The sequence below is a fragment of the Natator depressus genome, chromosome 12, assembly GCF_965152275.1.
Source record: "Natator depressus isolate rNatDep1 chromosome 12, rNatDep2.hap1, whole genome shotgun sequence".
Taxonomy (NCBI): Eukaryota; Metazoa; Chordata; order Testudines; family Cheloniidae; genus Natator; species Natator depressus.
The window spans coordinates 39,716,057-39,743,396 of NC_134245.1; the positions used below are offsets into that span (position 1 = coordinate 39,716,057).

Here is a 27,340-nt window from a genome sequence, read left to right on the forward strand (position 1 = left end):
GCCCTGTGGCTGGCGCTCGGCTAAAGTGCCAGCAGGGGTCCTGGTCCGGTGCTTGGAGCTGGCACACAAAGTGTTAACCCTGCCCATACCCCACCCCCAGTGCAGTGGGCAGGGGTGAGATCTGACCTTGGCCAGCCTGAGCGCTGTGTAATGGGGACAGCTGCTCTCCCCCCCCCCCCGCACTAATATCCACCCCCACCCCCCCGGCACGCACAGCACATGTGCTGTCACTCAGCCAGACACCAGGTTTATTTTAGCTCCGGACTGGAGAGCTCCACACAAGAGAGTCGCTCCCACTCCGAGCCCTGCAGTCCCTGCCCAAGGCACGGGGACTGGCCAGGATGGAAAGCCCCTGCCTTCTCACCTTCTGCCTCCTGGCGCCTCTCTGGGCTCAGGTAAGGGCAGGCAGCGTGCCATGTGCTGACACCCGGTGCCCAACCCCGGCTCTGCGGCAGGTGGCACCACGCCCTGGGGCGGTGGCCACCGAAGGCAGGTTTATGGAACCGCTCTGGCTCACGGTGCTTTGGGGCTTCCGGGGCTTGGGATCCAAACCACAGCATCACCCCCAGGGGCGCTGGGTGCTTGGTAGCCTCCAGGCCCCAGCTCAGCCCCTGTGCGGAGAGGATGTGAGGGGTTTAAGCCAGGATGGTGTGGAAGGGAGCCCCACAGGCTCTGGAGGGGCCTGAGAGGAAATAATCTGCCCAAAGACCATGCTCAGCCCAGAGCCCTGCTCCCAGAGCCTGGGGGAAGGAGGAGGGGGGACAGACAGCTGAGTCCTGGCACAGGGAGCCCGGGGTGTGGGGAGCAGAGCACGGAAGACGGGGTCGGGGCCCAGAACAGAAACCCTGTTGACCGGGAGCCCTAGCCTGGAGCTCAGGGGGAGCAGGAGCAGCACCTCTGCCCATGGCCAGCCTGGGAGGAGGAGGGGGGCTCATCCCTCTGTGCCAGCTCTCTGGGGACTCCTGGCAGGCCCATCCTGTGGCTGGGTGGAGCGCCCCCCTATGGGGAAGGGATTGAATGCACTGAATATATCCCAGACAGGGGGGCCTCCGGTCACCACCTCCCCCGGGAAATGCAGCTGCTGGAGACTGGGGGGAGGCTGCAGCAGTTCTTGGGCAGTTTATGCTGTTGTGAAACCAGATCTGGGCAAAGGGGCTTTCAAGGCGTCACACCTCCTGATGACAGGCCTGCTGCCCTCCCCATGCAGTGACAGAGCGGCCTTAACCCTAGCTGTCCAGGGTCTCATATTGGGGACCCTCACCACAGCGTCTGGGCATCTCTGACAGGTGGGAGCCCGTCTTCCCTGGGCGCATCCCCCCCAGTAGTGTTAGCTGTTGTGTGTTCAGTGCCTGGGGCTTTGGGGTTCTGGAATGAGCCCCCAGTTCCAGGCTTCTGCAATGTGTGTATGTATGTGTGATTTACTAATTGTGCCCAGGCACACAAGTAACAGCCCAGGATCCCATGGTGCCAGGCTCTGTATGTTATTAGGTGTTTGACGTTAGTGCCCAGGACCCCCTGGTGCCAGGCGCCGTACATTATTAGGTGTATAAAGGTAGTGCCCAGGACCCCATGGTGCCAGGCACTGTACAAACACAGAACAAGAGAGTCCTGGCCTCACAGAACGTAGTGGTTTGTGTGTGCACCAGCCCTGAGAAACTGGGGCTCCTCTCCAGGCAGGACCCCACTGGGAAAGGGCCTTTGACACATGGCTTAAGGAGCAATTAACCCCCTCTCAGAATCCTGCTGCCCCCACCACCCTGGCCCCAGCACCCCTCAGCGTGCCCCCAACTCCCTCTCTCCCCATGACAGCCTGGCTGCCCCTTCCATTTGCTAACCTTGCAAGTCCCCCCGGGGGCTGAGAGCAGTTCCACGGCTGGGGGAAGGGGCAGTGCCCTGGTGATGGACAGGCAGGTGGGCCGACAGCTGGTGGGAGCATTTCCTCCTGGCCGACTCCATTCAGGTTTCCTAGTCAAAACAAGCCCCCTTCTCTCTCTCTCTCACTCACACCCACACATCCGCCAGGGAATGGCTGAGCTGGGCGCTGTCAGGGCCTCGCTGCACCGTGCAGCCCGCTCTGGCGCTCGGCACCACATGGCCCCACTGCACGGCTCCTGATCCCCGACTGGATGCACACCCAGGGAGCAGGAGTGGGCACTGCAGAGCCACCAGCAGGCTGCTACCCCCCCCACTGGCCTGAGCGGAGAGCATGGGCCAGCATGCCTGGCCCATCAGAAGGTCACCTACACACACGCCTGCATCCGCCGTCACCTCATCCACAGAGACAGCCGTGCACTGTGCGTTCACACGTGCAGATAGTCACCGTCACCTTACCACACACGCTGTGCCTCTTACACACGCACACTGTGACATAGACGATCCGTGTGCGCGCGCGCATTCCCATGTGGCCAAAATCTCTCGGTAGCACCCAGGCAGCAGCACTGTGGTCATGCGGGTTTCCTGTGCTATGCACGCGTGTGCACAAAGGAACCATGGCAGGAGGGCTTTGGCTGTCTGGAAGCGGTGTCTGTCAGCTGTGGCTGTGGGGATCCGGTGGGGCACCGTGAGGATCTGGTAGAAGCGGGATGGGTCTGGTAGAGCTGTGAGGATCTGGTAGAACCAAGGGGGTCTGGTGGAGCCGTAGGGATCTGGTCTAGCAGCTCATGGCAGGTTGCTAGCAGTTGTTACAGAAACGTAACCAAGAGTGTTTTCCAAAGCTGATTCCTGCTGAGCTGGGTCTGGGGCAGGGCTGTGCCGAATGGAGGTGCAGGAGCTGCTGGCTAAGCCCCGCAGTTCCCCCCAGAGGGGAGGGCGCAGGCCTGAGCCAGGCACACTCTGACCTGTCCCCAGCAGCGGGGAAAGTGCACCGTAGAGCGGAGGGACCAGCCATTCCCGCCCGTTGCCTCCTGATGGGAGCTGGCCAGAGGATGGTGCCAGGGCTGGCAAATGGCAGGAGGGTTTGGGGCGGCTGGACAAGAGGGCCAATGAAGACTGACCACCCATGACACCCACTGTCCCACCATGTGCCAGGGACCCACCTCTCCTCCTGCTCTGGGACACCACACCCCTGACACAAGGTGCTTCCAGAGTCTGCTAAGACCACAGACCCCGCCCCAGGTTGGCGGGTGCCCCAGCCCCATAGCAATGGGGGCGTCATGCTGCCCAGCTGGGCCATGCAACAGCCAGGGAGTCAGTGACAGGTGTGAAATGTGAAAAAGCTGTCAGCGGGGCCCCACACAGCCTGGCTGGTGCCCCTCAAGCCCAACCCAGGCTCCCCTCCACCTGCCCCAGGCCCCAGCTCCCCCTATACCCAGCTCCGCCAATGCCCCTCAACCCCAACCCCCACCGCCCTGCCGTTCCAGCCTGGCCCCTTTGCTGCAGACCACCAATTTTGCCATGTTACATGTGCAGATTTCGGGACCGAGTCTTGGGACTAAGCTGAACTGCCCAGTCAGTGGGGCCAGACGCAGCCAGTCCAGTGTTAAACCCTTCCTCTCTTGCAGATCCTCTCCAGCAGCCACCATGACAGGAGGCCTCTGCGGGCATCTCTACAGCCCCATAAACACCGGTGGCTGGCCCTCCCCCTCCGCGGGGTCAGCCACAGGTGTCTTACTGCCCTGTAAACATACCCTATATCTTCAATGGGGGGAGGGGGAAGGCAAATGGCCCCAGAGTCAGCCCAAGGCTGCAGAGAGTGGCCCAGTATCGGGGAGTCCCCACTTCTTCCTGGCAGGACAGTGAGCCTGGCCCAGCTGCCTTCTCCCTGCTGTGGCCAGGGGGACAGTGATGGCAGCTATTTATACACCCCCAGGCGTAGGGCCCTCCCTGGAACAGCTGAGCCCATTCCCAGCATTCCTCTGGGCTGCCATCCCGGGAGCGGAGGCGCGGTGGGAACCAGGCTCGCGCCCTGCACTGCCGCTGGCTGGCGGAGCTGGGCCGTTCCCAGGGGCTGGGCTGTGCACTCCGGGAACACGGTACCCAGTGTAATCACCGCACAGCCAACCTGCTGCCCCATCCCGCCAGCTCCCTCGGGCAGGGGGCTGCGGGCTGCTAGCCACCTCCTCTCTGCCTCGGTTGGTGCGGGGCCCGGAGCCAGCACAGGCCCCACAGGAAGAGTACCAGTGCGAAGGAAAACCCAGCGGGCAGGACTGTCCTGCCTAGACCCCATGACCGGCCCCATGGGCCTCATCCACTGGCCATGCCTGGCAGCGCCCAGCGTGCAAGGAGTGGCTATGAAGCGAGCCAGGCTAACAGGCAGGAGCCATGGAAATCGCTGGTGAGCTGGGGACGGTGGGTGTGCAAGGCCAGGTATGAGTGTGCGAGGGGCAGGGGGGTGTCTCCGTGGGAGGGGTGTCCATGCATCTTGTGGTTATAGCCAGTGTGGGGCTGTGTTTGTCCAGCTGTCCCACTGGAATCCCAAGCCGGGCCCAAACAGGCCTGAGCGGGGAGCGTGTGTGGCAGATATTTGGAAGGGTCAAAGGTCAAATTCATGCTAGCTCTAAAAATGTCTCCTCTGAGCAAGGAAATGAATCACTGTCGGGGGGAAAACACTCCTCCCCCTGCTCCCTGCCTTAGTTCCTGGTGTGGGGGCGTTTGGTCTTCTGAGCATAGGAAAGCAGGTGTGGCCAGGGGCCAGCCGGGGAGCAGAGATGCAGCCAAAGCCCAGCCTCTTGTGTCTAGTGGCATCCGCCCCGCTGCACAGCCCGAGGTGCTGACCCCTCCAGCCAGGGCTGCGGGTGGCCCTGCCTACTGGGCATCCCCGCATGGCGGGCCTGCCCCAGCACCGCCTCACCCCATAGTTCAAAGGCAGGGTGTGGGGCAGGCCCAGGACTCAAAGACACCCCCCGGAGCTCAGTGAGGCAGCCTGGGAAGGCGTGGAGCCAGGCTGGGGAGGGACGGGGCCCTGGAGGTGTGGTGGTGGCCGTCTTAGGGCGTCCTTGAGATGGGTGTCTGGGGGCGTTCTGGTTCATGGTGCTGCATTTCCTAGTTGGGTCCATCTGCTGTTGCCAGGGGAAACGTCCCCAGCCTGTGTGCGTCCCTCCATTGCGCCTGGATTTCAGTTCCTACCGTGCAGAGCCGTAGGGTCGGCTGGTCGGTCCCTTGTCCTTGCACAACACGCATGTGCGGGGCGTGCCCAAGCTGTCCCCATGCTCGCTGCCATGGCGGGCTCATCCCCAGGCACGTCCCACAGGTGTGTGCGCATGGCCAGGCCCCGTCCAACACGGATGCCAATGGGAGGACCCTGTGGGCGTCATAGTGACCCCTAAACGGGCACCACGGGACTCTGCAAAGCTGGCCCCGCCGCCCGTCATGCCCCCCTGCCGGGAAACACGGCCCATCCTCCTTGGCCTGTGGGTGTCGAGTCTCTGGCACACAGGAGACATGCAGTGGCTTTGGGCCCATCTCTGGTGCATAAGCCCTAAGGACGGAGGCGACTGGGTCCTTCCCCCCACCCCGTGTCTGTGCTGCAAGGAGCACACCCTCTCCCAGAGGAGCAGAACCCAGTGTGCTTAGCAGCTCCTCTGGAGCAACGCTCTCCCCGGCCAGGTGCCCGGCCGTGGCCCGCAGCGCGTTGGGGCTGGGAGCCAAGGGACTTGGCCCTGGCTCCATGGCTTCTCTGTGACCCTGGGAACTGTGGTTGCAGCGTCTCAGTTGTGTGATTCTCCCAGGCCGAGGGAATGTGTGAGCGGGCTCCTGGCCAGCGGCTGCGCAGAGTGCCCCAGCCCACCCGGCCTGCTCCAGCTGGTGAGCGGAGCAGGGTGGGCACCCAGAGAGCACCCCCAGGCCCACTGCGATGGCTCAGTCAGCCTGCTGGGGGGAAGGGGCTGGGCAGCCATTCAGTGTCTCCAGCGCTGGGGGCAGCCCTGGCTCTATTCGGCTGCAGCCCCGGGTGGGGTCCCCTGCAGGATGGGGGCGGGCGGGAGCAGCTGCTGGGCCCTGCCAGAGTGGGCATCTCTGGAGCGGAATTAGCCAGAGCCTCCCTCGGGGCCCGGACTGGCCCATCAGGAACCGAGCTTACGCTGCCCCCATCATTCCACACAGCACCCCCCTCACCCGCGGGTAAGAGTGTCTGGCACGGCCAGCTTGGCCTGCACTGGGACAGCCGAGGGTGGGGGACGGCCCCACAGCCCTGAGCCAGCCGGGCCCCAGAACACGCTGCCAACAGCCCGACACTGCTCAGCGTGGGAGCAGCACCCTGCCTGGACAGCGCGTCGGGGGCGGTGTGCCTGCTAGTTATTACATGCCTTACAGTAGCACCGGCCAGGGCTTGGGCCCCGCCTTGCTGGCCATCCCTGTAGCCCCGGCCTGCTGGCGACTCCCCGCTCTGTCCAGCCATCACCCATTTCCAGGGGAGTACAGGAGAATAACTCCCTGGAAGCACGGCCACTCGGCCAGCCCTCACTGCATGGGCTGCGAGTTGGGGTGCCGCGGAGGGGACCAGCTGCTGCATTCCAGAGGGGGGGCGGTGCAATGTCCTGTCCCTTCCAACTCCTCCCCTTTGGGGATTCGGGAGCAGCCTCCTGTGTCAGATGCGCCCCGAAAGCTCCCAGCGCTGGCCACGCAGATGGAGCTCAGCGCCCTGCATCTTCCACAGCTGGTGCTTGCATTACAGCAGCACTTAGCAAGCCACAGGGGCCAAGGAGCTAGGAGTCCATTTGGCTCACGTTAGCCCTGCTCCAAGGGAGTGCTCACCCCAGTCCCTTGGAGCTGCCAGTGAGCCCCGGGCAGGGTGGGGCCCGTTGCACTGGGTGCTGCGCACACAGACCCTGGCTGGGTGGTGCTCGTGGGAGAGGTGATTGTGACAGGCAGGCATAGCTCATCTCAGGGCATTTGGGGGGAGGTTCCCTTGGGACCAGCTGCATTCTTGCTGGGGGACATCTCCCCTTTAACACCCCCGCCAATGCTGCGGGGTCTGGGGGTGGCAGTGGTGGGATGGTGGCTTCTCTGGGGCACGGGGCCGCGCGGTGCTCCCAGGCTGCGGCTGGCAGTGGGAAATGGGCAGTGTGACCCTAGCCGCCGTGACTCATGTTCCCAGCCCCACTGGGCTTTGCCCAGAACAACAAGAGTCCCAGATGCAACTTTTTTACCAAAAATGGGCTTAGAATGGGAAGAATGAGTCAGTGAAGCAGCAAAAGGCTTCCCTGGGTCTTAAATGCCATGGCAGCAGGGCCAGCAACCGCCGCTACCAGGGAGCAGCGCCTCAGGGCACCGCGAGACTTGGGACTGGACTAGCTGGGGAAGGGTGGCTGCGAGTCACGGCTGAGGGGGTGTCGGCAGAGCTGGGGGGGGCCGTGGGCTGGGATAATGGAGGAGCTGCGGGTCAGGACTGAGAGGCATTGGCAGAGTTGGGGGGCACAGGGCTGGGATAACGGGGGCTGGGATAACGGGGGGCTGCGGATCACAACTGAGGGGCATTGGCAGAGTTGGGGGGCACAGGGCTGGGATAACAGGGGCTGGGATAACGGTGGGCTGTGGATCAGGACTGAGGGGCATTGGCAGAGTTGGGGGCACAGGGCTGGGATAACAGGGGCTGGGATAACTGGGGGCTGCGGATCACGACTGATGGGCATTGGCAGAGTTGGGGGGCACAGTGCTGGGATAATGGGGGCTGTGGATCAGGACTGAGGGGCATTGGCAGAGTTGGGGGGCACGGGGCTGAGATAATGGGGACTGAGGGTCAGGACTGAGGGGCACCACCAGAGCTGAAAGCGGGGATCCTGGCCAGCATCTGACTCTCCAGCGCTGCTTGTTCTTTCTCTTCCCTCTTCTTAAAGCCCCATGTGGGAGGGTGGGGTCCAGTCAGGAACAGTGAATCCTCAGCAAATACCTGTACTGGGGGCCGGGGGGGAGGGGGTGTTTCCAATTTCCTGCCCGCCCTAAGTGGAGGGGGCTCTGAGTTGCCAAGGCAGCTGAGCGCAGGCCCCCATTGCCCCAAGCAGGGGAAGGGAGCCGGAGGCTGCTCTCAGGCTCCGTGCCGGGGGCCCCTGAATTCCACTCGCCTTCAGGTTTATTTGGATTCTCTGCTTAAACCCCCTGGGTTAAGCCCCGAGGTCACCCGCGGCTGCCTGCGCTCCTGGCAGCGTGTTCCCAGCACACACCCAGGCACTTGCCTCTATTTATAGCCGGCAGGGCCGGCGCTGTCTGTGCCCTCCCTGCCCCAGCCGTCCCCTGGGGCCTGTGGGAACCCAGGGCTGGTGCGGTCCCTCTTCCTGCCCAGCTGAGCAACGGGGGCCCCCGACCCCGAGTCTGGATGGGGCAGGAGCCATTTGCTTCAGCCCCAGAGAAATGAGCTGTGGGGGTCTCAGTCTGGTGCTGTGACGGGCAGGCGACCAGTCCTTGCGGGCACCGGGCACCCGGAACAGCGCCCGCCACTGCCTCATTGCCGCAAACCCAGCCACACTGGCCTGGGCATACATCTCACACACACACACACGCACGCACACACACACACACACGCACACGCTTACACACACACACATGTTGCACACACGCGCGCGCGCACACAGAGATACCCGCAGCACACACCAGCGCTCTCACACACACCCCAGATCTCAATCTCTCTCTCCCTCGCACACACGCACGCACGCACACACAGCTTGAGCTTGCAGCTCACATGCTACATGCAGGCAGTGCCCAGCTACACACATGCCCAGAATTCCTGCTGCACTTGTCTGGGGGCAGTACACACCCAAGCATGGTGCAGCCTACATGGCGAGTGTGCAAGGAGCACACCCATCATGCACATGTGCAACAGACCCAGCCAGGCCCCCCGCAGGTAGCTCACAAATTCTCCACCAGGAGCATCATTTGCATATAACAAGGGACGCGCCAGCCCGAGGCTCTGCCTGCCCACCATGCCTCTGCCACGCATGCCCCTCGATCAGCATCACTAAGTGCAGCCATGCTCCCAGGGCCTTGGTCTGCAGGCTCCTGGGTCGGGGGGACTGAGGCCAGACCCTGGCCCCAATCACACCTCCCCTCTTTGCCCTGTGAGAGCCAGAGAAAGCCCCCTCCTCCAGCCTCCATCCTTCTTGAGCCCAAAGGGCCCCTCCAGAGCCCCCCTCTTCCCACAGGCCCACGCAGCTGCTCTCTGAGGCCCCACCACAAAGGGCTCTTGTGTTTCCAGAAACGCATGGCTGTGAGCTCTCGGCAGCAGCTGCTCTAGATTCTGCCACTCGCCGGCAGAGTGGGAGGAAGGGCCTCGTTCAGCCTCCTCCTGCCGGGACAGTGGTTTCAGCCTGGACGCTGGGGCAGGGGCTGAGATGGATGCTGACACTGAGGAAAGGCTGCGGGCGGCAGGTGGCACAGGTGCCGGCTTCTTCCAGGCCCCAGGGATGCTCAAATCCCCGCCCCAACCCCCGCCCCGTGCCACATCTTCCCACCCCCGCTCCTGCCCCCACCTCACTCCTTCCCCCAAATTCCTGCCCTGCCTCTTCCCACCCCCACCCCGCCTCCTCTCGCCCGCTTCCAACCGCTCCCCAAAGCGCACCCTGTCCCTGCGCCTCCCCCCTTCTCCCGAGCACCTCCCCACCACCCAAGAAACAGCTGATCTCAGTGGGCGGGAGGTGCTGGGGGGAGGGAGGGGAGCTTGGCTGCCGGAGGGTGCTATGGCAGGTGGCGAGGGAGGGAGACTCTCTGGGGAGGGGTAATGGGGTCTGTGATGGTTGACCAGGGCTGATGGGAGTCTCAAGGTGCACGTGAGTACCCCTGTGTGCACCTGTGTGGAGGGGGGGCACGCGTGACTGCGGCCGTTTGTGTACAGGGCGAGTAGAGGTGCGCAGGGCTGTCATGTTCTCGTGTAGCAGATATGGTCTGGCTACGGCGCTTGCTTATACACCCCAGTTGTGTCCATCCTAGGAGCCTTTCATGGGCTGCCAGGTATGACCGAGGTTAGCTTAAACTAAAATCGTCTACCGACAGCGCCACCCAGTGGCTGCACAGTGTTATACCGTTTGGCACTCCATGACATCTCCCCCTTTGAGTGCTAGGTCCCTGCCATTTGCCATATTTACGCTGTCACGCTGTCTTTGCAGCTCAGCATGTCTCTGGCTGTATGTGTCTCTGACTCATACTGGTTTTCTAACGACACGACCTGAATGCGTGACCACTGGACCAGCGGGCTGTGCAATGACTCCCCGGGGTCGGTTTGGAATCCTTGAGTTCTCCGTGTTCTGCGCCCGCCATCTGTTGACTGGTCTTTCTGGGGGGGGGCGATCGGGAGATGTCGTCAGTTTCTCTTAAACTCTCCATTGTTTGGCTCGATTGCATATGATCTGGGCACTGCATTCTTTTCCTTCACAACGGCTGGAGTTGTTCATCCTGTTTCTCCATGCAATTAGCTAGGCACATGGCCACTAGGGTCTAGATCCAGCCGTTCTCGAGCTGGCAGATGTCGGTTGTAAAAGTGTTCCTAACCGCTTCTAGCCTTTCTATTCAATTTGGCCACACTCTTCATGTCTGGCCACTTCGGAGCTAGAGCCAGTAGCTGCTATTGGCATTGATCTGTAACTCAGAGGAGACAGGAATGGATCTTCCTGCTGTAGGATTTTCTTGGCTGCCTGTACAGATCTCTCAGCCTCTCCATTTGCTTGTGGGTAATGTGGGCTGCTGGTAATATGATCTGTGACGAAGTGGGACTGTTCTTAATGTTTCCTCCGAATATTGTGGGGGTGCCTCAGTTTCCCCTATGCAGTTCTTAAGTATCTAGGGGGTGGGGTAAGGGTGTATGATCACTGCAGAGCCCTAGAGGGCAGGTGTGTGCAGGGGTCTGGACACAGAGAATGGCCGACACCCTGTTTCCTGGCAACTGATGGCCTGGGCCCTTCCCCCCTGCAAGGTGAGAGCTAAAGGGTTGGAGAACAAAGGAATCAGGTGACCTCCTGGCCCGGGAAAGGAACAAAGCCCAGAGGAGGAGGGGCTGGAGAGAGTTTCAGTTTGGGGCTGGCTAGGACATGGAGTGAAGTGCAGACGTGGTCGTCTGGCTCACTGCCCTCCAAAATGGACCCAGCTGAGGGGTCCTGTTCTCTGCACCTGCAAGCTCTGTTTTAGACCATGTTCCTGTCGTCTAATAAACCTCTGTTTTCCTGGCTGGCTGAGAGTCCCGTCTGACTGCGGAGTTGGGGGGCAGGACCCTCTGGCTTCCCCAGGACCCCGCCTGAGTGGTCTCGCTGTGGGAAGCACACGGAGGGGCAGAGGATGCTGAATGCTCCGAAGTCAGACCCAGGAAGGTGGAAGCCGTGTGAGCTGTGTGTCCTGCAGACAGGCTGCTCACCGGAAGGCGACTGCCCCAGAGTCCTGACTGGCTTCATGGGGAGCAGTTCCAGAGCATCGCCCGGGCACTCCGTGACATGATCAAACTCCTATTTCATGCAGAATAACTTAAATTAGGGGTGGGCAAACTTTTTGGCCCGAGGGCCACATCGGGGTGCAAAACTGTATGGAGAGCTGGGTAGGGAAGTCTGTGCCCCCCAGACACCCTGGCCCCCCCACCCCCTTCCACTTCCCGCCTCCCCGACTGCGCCCTCTCGACCCATCCAACCCTCCCAGCTCCCTGTCCCCTGACTGCCCTGACCTATCCACACCCACACCCCCTGGCAGACCCCCTGGGACTCCCACACCCTATCCAACCCCCCCTGTTCCCTGGCCCCTGACTGCCCCAGAACCTCTGACCCCCTGCTCCCTGTCTCCTGACTGCCCCCCAGGATCCACAGCCCCTAACTGCCCCCTGCTCCCTGTCCCCGGACTGCCCTGACCCCCATCCACACCCCTTCCCCCTGACAGGCCTCCCGGGACTCCCACGCCCTATCCAACCCCCCCGTTCCCTGACCCCTGACCATCCCAGAACCTCTGACCCATCCAACCGCTCCCTGTCCGCTGACTGTCACCTGGGACCCCCCGCCCCTAACTGCCCCCTGCTCCCTGTCCCCCAGGATCCCCTACCCAACCCCCCCACCGCCATGCATGCACCCACGCCACCGCCGCCCCCTTACCATGCCACGTGGCTGCGTGGGAGGGAGAACAGCGGAGGAGGGGCCAGAGGCTAGCCTCCCAGGCCAGGAGCTCAGGGGCCGGGCAGGATGGTCCCGCTGGCCGGATGTGGCCCGCGGGCCGTAGTTTGTCCACCTCTGACTTAAACGTTGCTGCAGTGTATTGTGGTCCATTGTCCATCACTAATTGTTCTGGAATACCAACGTGAGCAAAAGTGCACTTCAGTTTCTCAATAACACTGCAACATGTTATATCTTTCAAGTACATTATTTCTATGTAACTAGAAATATAGTCCATGACGACCAAGTAGTGACATCCTCTGAATTCACATAAATCTGCAGCTAGTCCCATCCAAGGTCTGTCGGGCTGAGGTGTTGTTATTAAAGGTTATTTGCGTTGTGTTGGTCTGTTAGCTTGGCAATGTTCACATGCCGATGCTTCAGGTCCTCACTGATGCCCCGTCACTACACTGACTGGTTGGCCTGTTCATGGCATTAGTTAATCCTTGATGTCCTTCATGGATGATGTTTAGGATTTCTCCTCCCATTGCATTTGGAATTACAATGCAATCACCTTTAATCATGAGTCCATTTGACTTACTTAATTGTCCATTCACGACAAAGTAGTCGCTTGTCACATCCTTAGTGTCCTTTAGACATGTGGGCCAGCTGCCCCGAATGTTACTTAGAACTTCCTGAAGTTACGTGTCTGTTAAGGTTACTTTTTGTAGTTGGCGAAGTCTCCTTTCTGACACCGGTCTATGTGTGTCCATAGCATCCATGGCCACCTTTACGTCATCTTCGAGCTCACAGGTAGTTGGGTGTGATGCTGGCCTCCATGACAGAGTGTCTGCTACCACCAGATTTTTCTCAGGAACATATTTAGCAATTGGTTTTAATTGCATGAACCTTATCAATAGATGCTGGTATCTCAGCGATGCTTAAGCCAGGTCTTTTCTGCTGATGATAGTAACAAGGCAGTTTATGGTCTATTATCTGTAAAGTAATCCAGTCCGCGCAGTAGCTGTAAAAATTCTCACATGCCCATACACTTGCCAGGCTCCTTTTCAATCGGTGCATGTTGTTTTTCTGCTTCGGTGAGTGTGCGAGAACAAAATGCAACTGGCTTCCACGCCGAGCCATGTTGTCGCAACAATGCACCACCCATGCCAGAGCTGTTCACATCTGCACTGACCATTGTGGGTTTGTTCACATCGTAGTACTGAAGAACTGGAGCTGATGAGTTCATTTCTTTTACCTTTTTGGAAGCAATTACTTGATTTGGCCCCCATAGCCAAGAAAGGGGTGGACTTCAACAGCTCATTCAGTGGTTCTGGCACTGTAGAAAGGTCTCATAGGTATTAACCCAAGGTAATTTACCATCCACAGTATGCATCTCAGTTCTAGTACATTAGCTGGTGCATTCAATTCTCAAATTGCTTTTACTTTCTCGGGGCTAGGAATGGGTCTGGCCTTATTGTCTGTCCCAAAATCTTGATTTGGGAGAGGTGGAAAATGCATTTTTCCTTGTTTAGCTTCAGCCCAGACTGACTGATTAGGCTTAGCATTTTGTTGAGGGTTTGGTGTGTTCTTCCATCGAAAATCCATCTATCAGAATATCATCCATGAAAACAGCTCCATTTATGTTCAGTAACAGTTCTGCCGTCTTTCTTAGGAAAATCTCAGGGGCACTGGTAATCCCCAAAGGTAACCTTCTAAAGCAAAAATCTCTCGAAGGGTGTGATAAATGTAGTCCATTTAGCACTTTATTTGGCTAAAGAAATTTGCCAGAATCCAGCTTGGAGAACACTGTAGCTGCTTTCCCTTTGGGGAGGAAGTCATCCCATGTTATCTCCCACAGCTGCTTCATTAAGTCTTTTAAGATCCACACAGATAGGTATTTTTCCATTTTTCTTTATGACTGGTACCATCATGTCACACCATGCTGTTGACTCAGTGATTTTCTCAATTATGCCACTCCAGTCCAGTCTCTTTACCTTTTTCCACTTTATGAAGTAATGGGATAGGAATCCTGTATGCACACTCTACGGTTTGGCATTGTCTCTCAGGGTTATTTGTACTGGATCACCTTCCAAAACACCAATATCAAAAAATATTCTAACACGTTCCTCCACCTTTCTCAGTGGGCCCTTCCTGGCTGCCACGCTGCAGCTAAGAAGGCTGGAGGTCTGTGGTCCTTTGATCACATACACTCTGAACACATAGCTTTTGTCTTTGTAAATTGTTTCGGTGGTGAACTGGCCTATGCAGATCAGAATCCCTCCAGAGCTAGTCATAGCTGTGTCAGGTGACTGCTGCTGTAGAAGGTGATTGTAAATCCCTTCTGAGATGACTGTGACATCAGCTTCTGAGTCAATTTTAAAGTCAATTGTCTTGCCATGAATATTCAGCTGCCCTCTCCAGGCAGGCTCTATGGCATCACAATGGCAGAATCCCAGGAACAATGGCTCTTGATTGTCTGTAATACGAGTCAGCTCCTTGAATGCTTTGGTGCTGCAAACAGCTGCAAACTGTCCATATTTCGTGCATGTATTACAGCACGGATCTCTGGCTAGACTTTTTCCACACCTTGCGCACGTGGGCTGGAATTGGTTCCTCTTAGCCTGGGAGCGTAATGGAATGCTAAACTGTATTATACTGGTTTCAGAGTAGCAGCCGTATTCGTCTGCATCTGCAAACAGAAAAGGAGGACTTCTGTCACCCCTTAGAGACTAACAAATTTATTTGAGCATCAGCTTTTGTGAAGTGAGCTGTAGCTCTCGAAAGCTGATGCTCAAATAAATGTGTTAGTCCCTAAGGTGCCACGAGTCCTCCTGTTCTTTTTGCATTATACTGTTCAGCCAGTAGGTGGCACTTATTTAAGTTCACGTCAGCCGTACCTGGCAGAGCATGAAAGTGTCTTCGGCTGAACATGTGTGGGGCGTATAACAAGCTCTGTGACCAGACCATATCTGCTACCGAAGAACATGCCGGGGAGGGCTCTCTCCTTGCCACAGGGGTTGCATGGCAATGACTTTTGGCGCTCGTGCTGCATCTGTTAACAGCTTCTAGGCTAGTTTATTGTTTTTCACGTTTCACATGTTGCTCTTGGGTTTCCTGTCTCACGCTGAGGGTGCTTTGCTATCTGTGGCTGAGGCTGAATTGCTCTTCAGTTGTACTTGCTGCAAAAGGGTTTTAATCAGTTAACCAGCCTGTTTTGGCTCTTTTCGTGGTTTGCATTTCCCAGGTCACAGTTTTCAGTTCATGTATGCAGAGCTCTTATAAACCCGTTACCATTTTCTCCTGGCCCTTGAATTCTCTGGGGAAAATGTGCCCTTTCGTAACGTCCATTTCTCTGACGTATAAACTGTGCATCTAGCATAGCCAGCCCCCTTTCCTTGTCATTTTTGTGATTGTCTCCCAATAAAGTCAAAGGATTTAAAGCTACGCTCTGCCTGCTTCCCCATAGTATAAATTAGAGAAGATATCCAGATAGTTTCAGTTTCTTTGTGGGGCTTGTTTGTAATGCGAAATCTTGTTTCCAGTCTGAAGGTTTGTCAAAGCTGAATCATAGAATCATAGAATAGCAGGGTTGGAAGGGACTTCAGGAGGTCATCTAGTCCAACCCCTGCTCAAAGCAGGACCAATCCCCAACTAAAGCATCCCAGCCAGGGCTTTGTCAAGCCTGACCTTAAAAATATCTAAGGAAGGAGATTCCACCATCTCAAGGTCTCTGGGACTTAGTGGTATGCGTATGAGACCCTGCAACCTTTGTTGATTTGTTGCTTTTGTTTGCAACCTTGCTTGCTGTTTTCTTTCTGTTCTTAATTTACTTCTGACACCATGTTGTGTATTTCTGTACCAGATGTGGACTGGCTACAGAGCTTGCTTATGCACACCAGATGTGTTCATCACTCGATCCTTTGATGCTCTGACAGGTGTGGCTAAGGGTAGCTTAAAATAAGGTATTTTGCACCCAGTTCCAGCGCCTAGCAGCAGAAGAGTATAGTACGGATTAGCATTCCTTTCCGGGACGGCAGCTGTTTGGGTGCACAGCATGTAACAACGTGTGCGCCCCGTGCAGGAAAATTCCACAATCGGCGCCTAAGAATAGCCAGGGGTTCTTGTGCTGGGCTGTCCCTACGGGTGTCTCTCAAGGATTCTGACATCCAGCCTGCTGTGCTCTCAGCCGGCAGTGTTGTTCCCTCCGGCAGCCCTTCCCTGTCCAGAACCGCGCAGCCCCATGGAGCGGGAGAGAGGGGACAAGCCTCTGTAGAGAGGAAACCCTGGGCAAGGGGAATCCCCCAGGAGGAGCTGGGCATTGCCTGTCAAATGGGCACAAGATGCTGCTGCAGCCTTACCGCTGGGAAGAGCCCCCACCAGCAGCGCCGGGCGGGGAGCAGGGCTGAGGGCGAGGGTGGGATTGCCTCGCATCCCCATGCTCTGGAGCCATGCGCCCCCCTTCGCTGCTGCCAGCACAGCCTGAGTGCGGAGGAGACCGATCTCGCCTCAGAGCCTCCCCACCGCACCCAGCCTGCAGAGCTGACGTGGGCTCCCGCCGGAGGGGGAGCAGAGAAATACCAGGGCCATTGGCTCCATTCTGAGCCCCGGGATCTGAACCGTGGCTATCGCCCGTTCCACGCCCTCACCAAATACCCAGGTGGGGCGAATGACCGACTGCCACTCCCACCGCTTCCTGCCCAGCGCGTGCCCAGGTGGGGAGGGCAGGCCAGGGTGGGGGAGCCAGCAAGCGGCAGCCGGGGTGACCGTGGGATGGCCTGACCTCAGCCTCTGTCCCAACAGGGCATCAACCTCTCCCAGGGGGAGGCTGGGCTCCCTGCCAGCCCCCTGGTCCTGTATCCGTGGCGACAGCGAGCTGGTCCCAGCAGGGTGAAGAGGGCCTGGGTGATCCCACCCATCAGCGTGTCCGAGAACCACAAGCGCATCCCCCACCTCCTGGTGCAGGTACGTGCTGCCCTGGCCCGGCCTGAGCAGCCCAGAGCAGGTGCTGCAATGGCCCAGGGCTCCAGAGCTGGGCTGCGTACGGTGCGGGCCAGGCTCCCCCGCTGCTCGGCCTGGCAAGGGCAGCTTTGGGGCATCAGACATGGGGAGGCCAGAGGCCATGTCAGGGGCAGAAACATGTACACTGGGCTTCTCCTCACCTCAGGGGTCATCCAGCATCCAGGCTATAGGGGAGGGATGTAGGTTGGCCCTCACTCCTGGGCTGTGCCCCCCTCCCCAAATTGTGTCAGACACACACCCGGCCCTCCCATCATGTACACACACATCTACAACTGCACACACACACACACATCCACCATTGCACACGCAGCCACTCTCCACCATCTCACACACAAACACATCTACCCTGATCCACCATCAAACACACGCTCATCCACTAGTCACATCCACCTCCACACACCATCACACATGAACAATCATTGCACACACACCCCCATCCACCATCAGACATGCCCACACCCATCCACCATTGCACACACACCTATCCACCATTGCACACACACCCATCCACCATCACACACATACACGTGTCCACCTTCATACACATGCACGCATGCACAAACCTCCACCATTGCACACATGCACACACACTCATCCACTATCGCATTCCCACTCCTTACCACAATTACACACACATACACACACACACACACACACACTGAGCCACGCCCTCACCCAGCCTGAGCCCACCTTCCGGTGATGTGCTGGGCATCCATGGCTGCTGGTAACGCCTTGCAGCTGCGTGGCTCAGGGGCCAATCCAGGCAGCCACCCACCCCTAGACCTCTTGCTCCCAGGATGGCTGGGCCTGCACTTGTCCCAGGGGGCCAGGCTGGGGATGGGTGCCAGGCAAGAGGTTGCCAGCCCTGTGGGTTTATTTTCACATGTCCCTCTGGCAGATCAAGTCAGATAAGCAGCTGCCTGGGGGTGTCATCTACAGCATCAAGGGGCCAGGTGTGGACGAGGAGCCCCTGGGCATCTTCTCCATTGACAAGTTCAGCGGGAAGGTCTTCCTCAACACCATGCTGGACCGGGAGAAGAACGACCGCTTCCGGGTAAGGGCCCCTCCCTGCATGCAGCTCGGCCTCCTCTGCTTTTGCTGCTGTGTGACACGCACACCCCCGGCTAGCGGGGGGAACATAGTGCCTCCTGCTGGGAGCCTGGCGTGGGACAAGTGTGAGCTCTCCCGACCCAGCATGCCCTACAGCGCCTCCTGCTGGGAGCCTGGCGTGGGACAAGTGTGAGCTCTCCAGACCCAGCATGCCCTACAGTGCCTCCTGCTGGGAGCCTGGCGTGGGACAGGTGTGAGCTCTCCCGACCCAGCATGCCCAGTCATGCGCTACAGCGCCTCCTGCTGGGAGCCTGGCGTGGGACAAGTGTGATCTCTCCCGACCCAGCATGCCCTACAGCGCCTCCTGCTGGGAGCCTGGCGTGGGACAGGTGTGAGCTCTCCAGACTCAGCATGCCCTACAGCGCCTCCTGCTGGGAGCCTGGCGTGGGACAGGTGTGAGCTCTCCAGACTCAGCATGCCCAGTCATGCGCTACAGCGCCTCCTGCTGGGAAAAGCTGTTTTCTCTACGGCCTCCACTCCAGCACAGTTCCCTACAGTGCCGTCTGCTGGCAGCGGCTGGGACTGGCACAGCCCTGGAGCCAGTTAGTTGGCAGTGAAGTGTGCTATTGTCTGGTGGCTCGTAAGGAGCTGAGAGCTGCGGCTGATGCCTGTTCTCTGCCCTGTGCCCAGCTGAGGGCCTTTGCCCTGGACCTGGGGGGCGCGACCCTGGAAGACCCCACCGACCTGGAGATTGTTGTGGTGGACCAGAACGACAACCGGCCCCTGTTCCAGCAGGAGATTTTCACTGGGCACGTGGTGGAGGGAGCCGTCCCAGGTGGGTGCCTTTGGTGTGAGCCTGCCAGGGCCTGGCATTGCCCAGCACAGATCGAACACAGAAACATGAGCACATAGCTAAGGAGGAGCACAAAGGAACAGCACCAGCATGTAGGGACATTGGAAAACAGAATCCCAACTACACATACACAATGATGGGGTCTAAACTAGCTGTTACCGCTCGAGACAGAGATCTTGGAGTCATTGTGGATCGTTCTCTGAAAACATCCACTCAATGTGCAGCAGCCATCAAAAAAGCAAACAATGTTGGGAATTGTAAAGAAAGGGAAAGATAAAACAGAAAATATCATATTGCCTCTATATAAATCCATGGTACACCCACATCTTGAATACTGCGTGCAGGTGTGGTCACCCCATCTCAAAAAAGCTTATATTGGAATTGGAAAGGGTTCAGAAAAGGGCAACAAAAATGATTAGGTGTATGGTTCGTCTGCCATATGAGGAGAGCTTAAGACTGGGACTTTTCAGCTTGGAAAAGAGACAACTAAGGGGGGATATGATAGAGGTCTATAAAATCATGACTGGTGTGGAGAAAGTAAATAAGGGAGTGTTGTTTACTCCTTCTCATAACACAAGGACTAGGGGTCACCACATGAAATTAACAGGCAACAGGTTTAAAACAAACAGAAGGAAGTATTTTTTCACACAACTCACAGTCAATCTGTGCAACTCCTTGCCAGCAGATGTTGTGAAGGCCAAGGCTATAACAGGGTTCAAAAAAGAACTAGATAAATTCATGAAAGATAGGTCCAGCAATGGCTATTAGCCAGGATGGGCAGGGATAGTGTCCCTAGCCTCTGTTTGCCAGCAGTTGGGAATGGGGCGACAGGAGATGGATCACTTGATGATAACCTGTTCTGTTCATTCCCTCTGGGGCACCTGGCACTGGCCACTGTTGGAAGACAGGATACTGGACTAGCTGGACCTTTGGTCTGATCCACTATGGCCGTTCTTATGTAGGGACAACATCAGAAAGGCTAAAGCACAAAATGAATTACACCTAGCAAGGGACATAAAAGGCAGTAAGAGGAGGATCTTTAAAAACATGGCGACAGATACTCAACATAATTAATATTGACAACAAGGCGGAGAGGATCGCAAGCCAAAAGAGGGGAAAACAGGTTAAAGAATATTTAGTTAAGTAAGATAAGAACATGTGTAGTTGGAATTCTGTTTTCCAATGTGCATCACTTTACATTTATCAACACTGAATTTCATCCGCCATTTTTGTTGCCCCGACGAGGTGTGGGCTTAGGTGAAATTACTATACGGTGGGTGCACAAGTGGTTGAAAGACCTCACTCAAAGCATAGTTATCAATGGTTCACTGTCAAACTGGGTGGATGTACCTAATGCAGTCCCACACGGGTCTGTCCTGTGTCCAGTACTAGTCAATAGTTTCATTGATGACTTGGGAATGGAGTGGAATAGGCTTATAAAACTAGACGATGACCCCAAGCTGGGAGGAGTTTCAAGCACTTTGGCAGACAGAATTAAAATCAACAAGATGAAATTCAATATAGACAAGTGCAAAGTACTACGTGTAGAAAGGAAAAAAATCAAATGCACAGCTACAAACTGGGGAATACCTGGCCAGGTGGTCGTGCTGCTGAAAGGATCTGGGGGTGAGGGTGAATATGAGTCCACAATGTGATACATCGGCGGAAAAGACTAATGTCATTCTGGTGTGTATGAGGAGGAGTGTTGTATGTAAGACATGGGTGGTACCTGTCCCCCTCAGCTGGAGAACTGTGTCCCATTCTGGGTGTCACACTTTAGAAAAGATATGCACAAATTGGAGAGAGTCCAGCGAAGAGCAACAAAAATGATTAAAGGTTCAGAAAACCTGACCTAGGAGGAAAGGTTAAAACCTGGGTGTGTTTAGTCTTGAGAAAAGGAGCCTGAGGGGGGACCTGGTAACAGTCTCCAAATATGTTAAGGGCTGTTCTAAAGAGGCCGGGGATCAATTGTTCTCCATGGCCACTGACGGGAGGAAAGACGTGATGGGCTTAATCTGCAGCAAGAAAGATTTAGGTGAGATATTAGGAAAAACTTTTGAGCTCTCCGGGTAGTGAGGGTCTGGAATCGGCTTCCAAGGAGGTTGTAGAATCCCTGTCACTGGAGGTTTTTAAGAACAGGTGGGACAACCTGTCCGGGAGGGTCTAGGTTTACTTGGCCCTGCCACCGCGCCAGGGGCTGGACTCGATGACCTCTCGAAGTCCCATCCAGCCCGACATTTCTATGATTCTCCACCCTTGGTGTATTTCTGGTCATAGGCACCTATGTGCTGAAGGCAGAAGCCACAGACGCTGACGACCCCGACACAGACAATGCGGCCCTGCGATACTCCATCCTGGAGCAGGGCTCTGCCGGGCTCTTCAGCGTCAATGAGACCACAGGCGAGATCCGCACCGTGCAAGTGGGGCTGGACCGCGAGGTAATGGGCCCCGGGGGGCAGCCGGCGCTGTGGGCTGGGAGTCCCTGCTGCCTGGCTCGGGGGCACGTCTCTGCAGCGGCTGGGGGCCCGCCCGATTGCACTCGATCAGTGGTATAGTGGGTGGCTGGAACCAGAGGGATGGCTTGGCAACCAAAACCAAGGTGCTCTGGCTACCTGTGGGCAGCCCCGAGCAAGACTAGCAGAGCCCTGCTGGGGCAGACCCAGGACATGAATAACAGACTGTGCACTGGGGCGCAGATGTGAGCTAACTCAGGCCAATGCGGGGTGGGTTGGGCAGCCCCTGGCTGGGTAACACAGGGCATTGCCCCCCTCCAGGGGTCCAGGGCACTGGGGAATGGGCTGGCCCTGGGCCTGACAGGCAGGTAGCTGGCTGCAGGGCAGCAGGCTCCCTGGGTGACCCCGCTGGCTCCTTCCTCCCCAGGTGGTGAGTGTGTATAACCTGACGCTCCAAGTGGCTGACATGTCGGGCGACGGCCTCACCACCACAGCCACGGCCGTGATCTACATTGACGACATCAACGACAACCCGCCCGAGTTCACCAAGCCGGAGGTAGGGAGCCGGGCCAGCGGCTGGGGGGACGGGCTGCAGGACGCCTGGGGGGCCAGTCTGACTCACTGCGTGGCCGCGGGGGGTTCCTGCCCTCTGTAGGCTCTGTGTGGGGGGACAAGGACCCTGGCCCAAGCTGGGGAAGATGCGAACGTGGGCCGTGCCATCATGCCAGGCCATGAGCGCCCCAGCTGCTCTCTTGCAGTTCTCCGTGGAGGTGCTGGAGAACACGAGTGGCGTGGACATCGGCCGGCTCCTGGTGCACGACAAGGACCTGCCCGGCTCCCCCAACTGGCTGGCGCGATTCACCATCCTGGAGGGTGACCCAGACGGGGCCTTTGCCATCCGCACCGACCCCCACACCAATGACGGCATCCTCTCCGTGGTGAAGGTGAGGGGGCAGCACCCTGGGCCACAGCCTGTCCCTGCTCCCAGCCCCAGGGGGCTTGGCCAGCACCCACGCCCCAGCCAGCCCCCTACTCCCTCTAGCCCAGGCCCATCTGGAGATGAGTCGCTCAGCACAGGGGCCATGCTCTGCCCCTCATTACCAATGGCCACAGGGAGCAGCCAGGCTATGTCCCAGCCCAGAACCCTGGCTGGAAAGTGGTCCCTGGGTGAGGGGGTGCGGATCCCACTGGAGAGCGACCCCTGGCCGTGGGGTGCCCCACTGGAGAGCAGCTCCTGGGCGTGGGGGTGGGGAGCCCTGCTGTAGAGCGACCCCTGGGCATGGGGGTGGGGAGCCCATGTGCAGACCAACCCCTGGGGTGGCTGGCCTGGGGTCACCTCTTTTCCCCGTGACTAACTCTTGGCCCCTCCACTTTCAGGCCCTGGACCACGAGGGGCGGGACCACTTCACGCTCACCGTTTCTGTCCAGAACCAGAACCAGCTGCACCCGTCAGCCCCCCAGACCACCCGGGCCCTGGCCATGGTGCAGGTGCAGGTTCGGGACGTGAACGAGGCACCCTTCTTCCGTGAGAACCCCCGGCTGGCCAGTGTGGTGGAGGGGGCGCCGCCGGGCACCGAGCTCACCACCTTCAGTGCCAGCGACCCCGACACCCGTCAGCCTCAGGCCCTCAGGTGAGACCACCCCGGGGGGCTCTGACCAGGGGCCAGCGCTGCCTGCATCTCCAGGAGCCCTGGCAGAGCCCCCAGGAGCAGCCTGGATGCAGTGCCAGGGACTGGGGAACAGGGGGTGGGAGCTGCACTGGCCAGCGAGGGGCCCCATGGAAATCATTCGGGGGGAGGTACGAGGATGGTACTTGGCCTTTAGTGCCCGTAGAGTGAAGGCGTCAGCCTGGCTGCAGGGGCTGCTGAGGCCGGGGCTGGCGCTCTGCCATGCAGAGAGGCTGGCACGGGCTGGGAGATCAGGCTCGGCGCTCTGCCATGCAGGCTTCAACTCCTCTTGCTTGGCGCTGGCTCTGGTGGGGTGTTACCCGCCCATGCTAGGGCACCTCCACCCTTATCCAATTCCTAGGGCTCAGGGCACAATCTCCTGCAGGCTTGCAGGGCCATGTACCGGTGAAAGAGCCTTACACAGTAATATCCTTAACGTCTAGGGTATTAACAGTTACCGCCCAGAATGCACACGCTAAGCGTACAGTGCACCACGCCCCATAAGGCAAATGAACTTTTCCAGGTGGTCAGTCAGGAACAGATCGTCCAGGGCTCCTCCAGCCTCTGCACAATATATTTGGCAGGGGGTTGAGGTCTGGCAGCTCCGATCTTGGGCTGTGTCCTGGAGTTGGTGCCAAAGAGCTTCCTTTTGGACCCCACTTTATATAGTTAAGCTTGAGTCCTGCTTAGCTCTACCTTAGCCAATCATTTCAAACTAAAGTATTACAAAATAATTCTTTGACCCAACCTAACATATTGCAGAACAATGCTTTACACCTTGCACAAATTAGTTATGCAACAGACAGAAGCAATTACAGACCCAGACGGAAACCGTACAGATAACCAATAGAGAAGTAGATACCTTAAAGGCAAAACAATGAAGTACGGATTTCACAGGCACACTGCTGCTAAGTGGTTCCTGGCAGACAGAAGGCTGCCAAAGTTTTCTCTAAACAGCCTAGGAGCTGTGTCTTTATCTGGCGGCAGCGGGTACTATTAGGACAGAGGTGCCTCCTTAACAGCCCGCTATTACATTGTTTTGCTATAGAGGGGATGTGACTCTTTGCGTCTCCCCTTCCCTGCCTCCAGCTGCACATGCCAGGGCAGGGCTCCTGGGATGCCCCCAGAGAGGTTTGGGTTGGTGGCCTAGGCAAATAACTTGGTGTCTCTGCCCGCAGTTACTCCCTGGCCTACGACCCGGCCGACTGGCTGCTGCTGGACCCGCGCTCCGGGAGGGTGCAGACCAAGCGGGAGCTGCCGCGCCGCTCGCCCTTCCTGCAGGGCGGCTGGTACACGGTTGTCATCCTGGCCAGCGATAATGGTGAGCCGGGGGCGCTGGCCCCTCCCTGCAGCCTGGCTGAGCCCCACCCGCCCTCCCGGTCAGCGTGCGGGGCCCTGACCTGTCTCCCCTTGTCCCCAGCTGACCCGCCATGCACGGCCACTGGCACCTTGTCCATCGAGCTCCTGGAAGTGAACGACCACGGGCCGGCCCTGCTGCCACCGGCGGGCATCATGTGCAGCGAGCCCAGCAAGGGGCAGGGGCTGCTGCTGAGCGCCACGGACGAGGACCTGCCGCCCCACGCCGAGCCCTTCCACTTCCGCCTCAGCCCCGACGCCCCCCAGCTCGCCCGCAACTGGAGCCTCAGCCAGCTCAACGGTGAGGCCGGGGCCGGAGCGAGCCCCAGCTGCCATCGCTTGCCTGAGCCCCGCTCCACCCCAGCCCGCCTGAGGGGGCAGGACTTGATGGGCCTGGGGTCGGTGGAGCCTAGTGTGTGTGGGGGGGGCAAGGGGCTGATCAGTGAGGGAGCAGCAGGGGGGTGGAGCAATGGGGGGGTAGCAGGGGGGGCTGATCAGTGAGTGGGGAGCAGGGGCGGATCGAAGAGGGGGGAGCAGTCCCTGATTGGTGGGGGGGGAGCACTCGGGGCCACTGGGCTGGGGCCAGTGCAGACACTGGGTGTTTAATGGTGACCGTCTCCCCCAGCGACCCACGCGGTGCTGGCGGTGCTGGGGCCGGTGCCCGCGGGGCTGCACTCCCTGCCCCTCCTGCTCAGCGACTCCGGGACGCCCCGGCAGGAGCGGGCGCAGCTGCTGAACGTCTCCGTGTGCCCCTGCGACGAGGGGGGCAGCTGCCAGGCCAGCGCGGCGGCTGCCTCCACGGCCGGGGCGGGGCTCAGCTTCGGGGCCCTGATGATCATCCTCAGCAGCATCATCCTGCTCCTGTGTAAGTCACGCGACGATGAACCCCCCCCGGCCCCCCGCCGACCCCCGCCAGGGCCCGGCCCCACCACCTCTCTCTGTCTCGGCAGCGCTGGCCCTGCTGGCCGCCATCCGGGAGCGCTGCCACCGGCGCCCGCGGCACGGGGGGCTGCTGGAGAGCTCGCAGGACGACCTGCGCGACAACATCCTCAACTACGACGAGCAGGGCGGGGGCGAGGAGGACCAGGTGAGTGGGGGGCGGCCCCCTCACCAGTGCCCCTCGGCCCGGCCCCACAGCCCCCGCCAGTGCCCCTCGGTCCTGCCCCACAGCCCCCTGCTAGCCCAGCCCCGCCTGCCCCAGCCCTGCCCCACAGCCCCCTGCTAGCCCAGCCCTGCCCCTCGGCCCTGACCCACAGCCCCCTGCTAGCCCAGCCCCGCCTGCCCCAGCCCTGCCCCACAGCCCCCTGCTAGCCCAGCCCTGCCCCTCGGCCCTGACCCACAGCCCCCTGCTAGCCCAGCCCTGCCCCTCACTCCTGACCCACAGCCCCCTGCTGTCCCCAGTCTCTCCTGTTTAACGGGGACACATACCATATTACACCAGCCTGGGCAGCCCCAAACTGCCCCTGCCCCGTGCAGCCCAGCGCCCCCAGCAGGCAGGGACCTGCTCATCAGCTGGCCCCGGCAGGCACTAAAGCTCTTCTCTCCGCAGGGCGCCTACGACCTAAACCAGCTCCGCAACCCCGACTTCTTCCCCCCACCCTGCCCCCGGGGCAAGCAGCCGATCCGGAGAGACGCTCCCTACAGCTATGCCACCCCCCCGTATCCACGGAAACTGCCCGCCAGCCCCTCTGACATCGAAGACTTCATCAATGAGGTGAGTGGGGTGCCAGTGGCATGGGCTGGGGCTGCTCCCAGCTGGCCCCGGCCGCTCCTGCCAAGCTGGAACAGGTCCGTGGGCCAGCTGGGCCGCTCTGCCAGCCCCGGCACCCCCACTCGGCCGAGCTCCCCGAGGGCTGGTCTGCCGGCCCCAGGGCCCTGCTCGGCTGGCTTCCTGCCCCGCGGGAGCTGGCCAGCTGGTATTACTTTTCCAGCATCCAGACCGGGCTCGGCACCTGCCAGGACAGACCCAGCCCTCCCGCTCAGGGCAGGGGCTAACGCTGGCACCGGAGGGAGGGCACTGGGGTCCCACACCACACCCAGGCTGTGACTGGCTCGACGTGGGTGGGGCTTGGGGCTCCCATGGGCACCACGGGGCTCCCAGGCTCCGACTGAGGGGAGGGCAGGCAGCTGGGGCAGGCCAGGCACTGGCTGGGGGGCCGAGCTAGGGTATGGAGACAGGTGCCTGGCCCGGGGCTGCTGTGCTACCACTAGCCAATAGCTGCCCCCCTCGGATCCAGTGCCCCCACCCAGGCCTCACAGCCCTTCCTCCTGCCCCAGGGGCTGGACGCGGCCGACAGCGACCCCAACGCCCCCCCCTACGACACAGCCCTCATCTACGACTGCGAGGGCTCCGGCTCCGTGGCTGGCTCGCTCAGCTCCATCGTGTCCAGCCTGACGGACGGCGACCAAGACTACGACTACCTCAGCGAGTGGGGGCCACGCTTCCGCCGGCTGGCAGACCTGTACGGGCACTAGGGCTGGGGCAGGGAGGGGGACTCAGGGGCCGGGGGGGGGAATCCTGTGAGCAGGGAGCTGGGCCCTGCCCAGCGCTGGCAGGGTCCGGGAGCAGCCTCCTCTGCAGGGCCCGGCTATAGCGCTGCTGAGCCAAGGGCAGCGGACGCCTGCCCAGCACCAGCCTTTGGAACAAGCCGCCGTCCAAAGCCCAGAGCAGCACACGTGGCAGAGGGCACAGCCAGCATTAACTTTAGCCTGGCGCTCAAAGGGCAGGCTAGGGAGCACGAGGTGGAGCAGCCGGGCAGGGCTGGCTACAGGGGAGGTACGTTCTGCAGCAGGGCTCAGGGCTCCCTTACAGCAGACAGAAGGGGCAGAAGCTGGCTAGGAGAGGGCAGAGAACACAATGCTCGGGGGGTCAGGGAGCTCAGTGCAGGAAGAGGAATCAAGGCTGAAGCCACATAGGAGGGCACTTCCTAGAGCCCCTGGGGACAGCCAGGGCCC

At 59.4% G+C, this 27,340-nt stretch overlaps 1 protein-coding gene across 1 annotated transcript; it reads left to right on the forward strand.

Moving 5' to 3' along the window:
• The first annotated feature begins 270 nt into the window (after positions 1 to 270).
• On the forward strand, positions 271 to 26,860 carry CDH15 (cadherin 15). The gene is made up of 14 exons (XM_074969217.1): positions 271 to 395; positions 16,788 to 16,949; positions 17,905 to 18,060; positions 18,747 to 18,891; positions 21,187 to 21,347; positions 21,790 to 21,918; positions 22,121 to 22,306; positions 22,740 to 22,993; positions 24,208 to 24,350; positions 24,450 to 24,686; positions 25,011 to 25,250; positions 25,336 to 25,472; positions 25,935 to 26,099; positions 26,663 to 26,860. The coding sequence occupies exons 1-14, from the start codon at positions 342 to 344 to the stop codon at positions 26,858 to 26,860; spliced, it is 2,367 nt and encodes a 788-aa protein (XP_074825318.1). The 5' UTR covers positions 271 to 341.
• Positions 26,861 to 27,340: the final 480 nt, after the last annotated feature.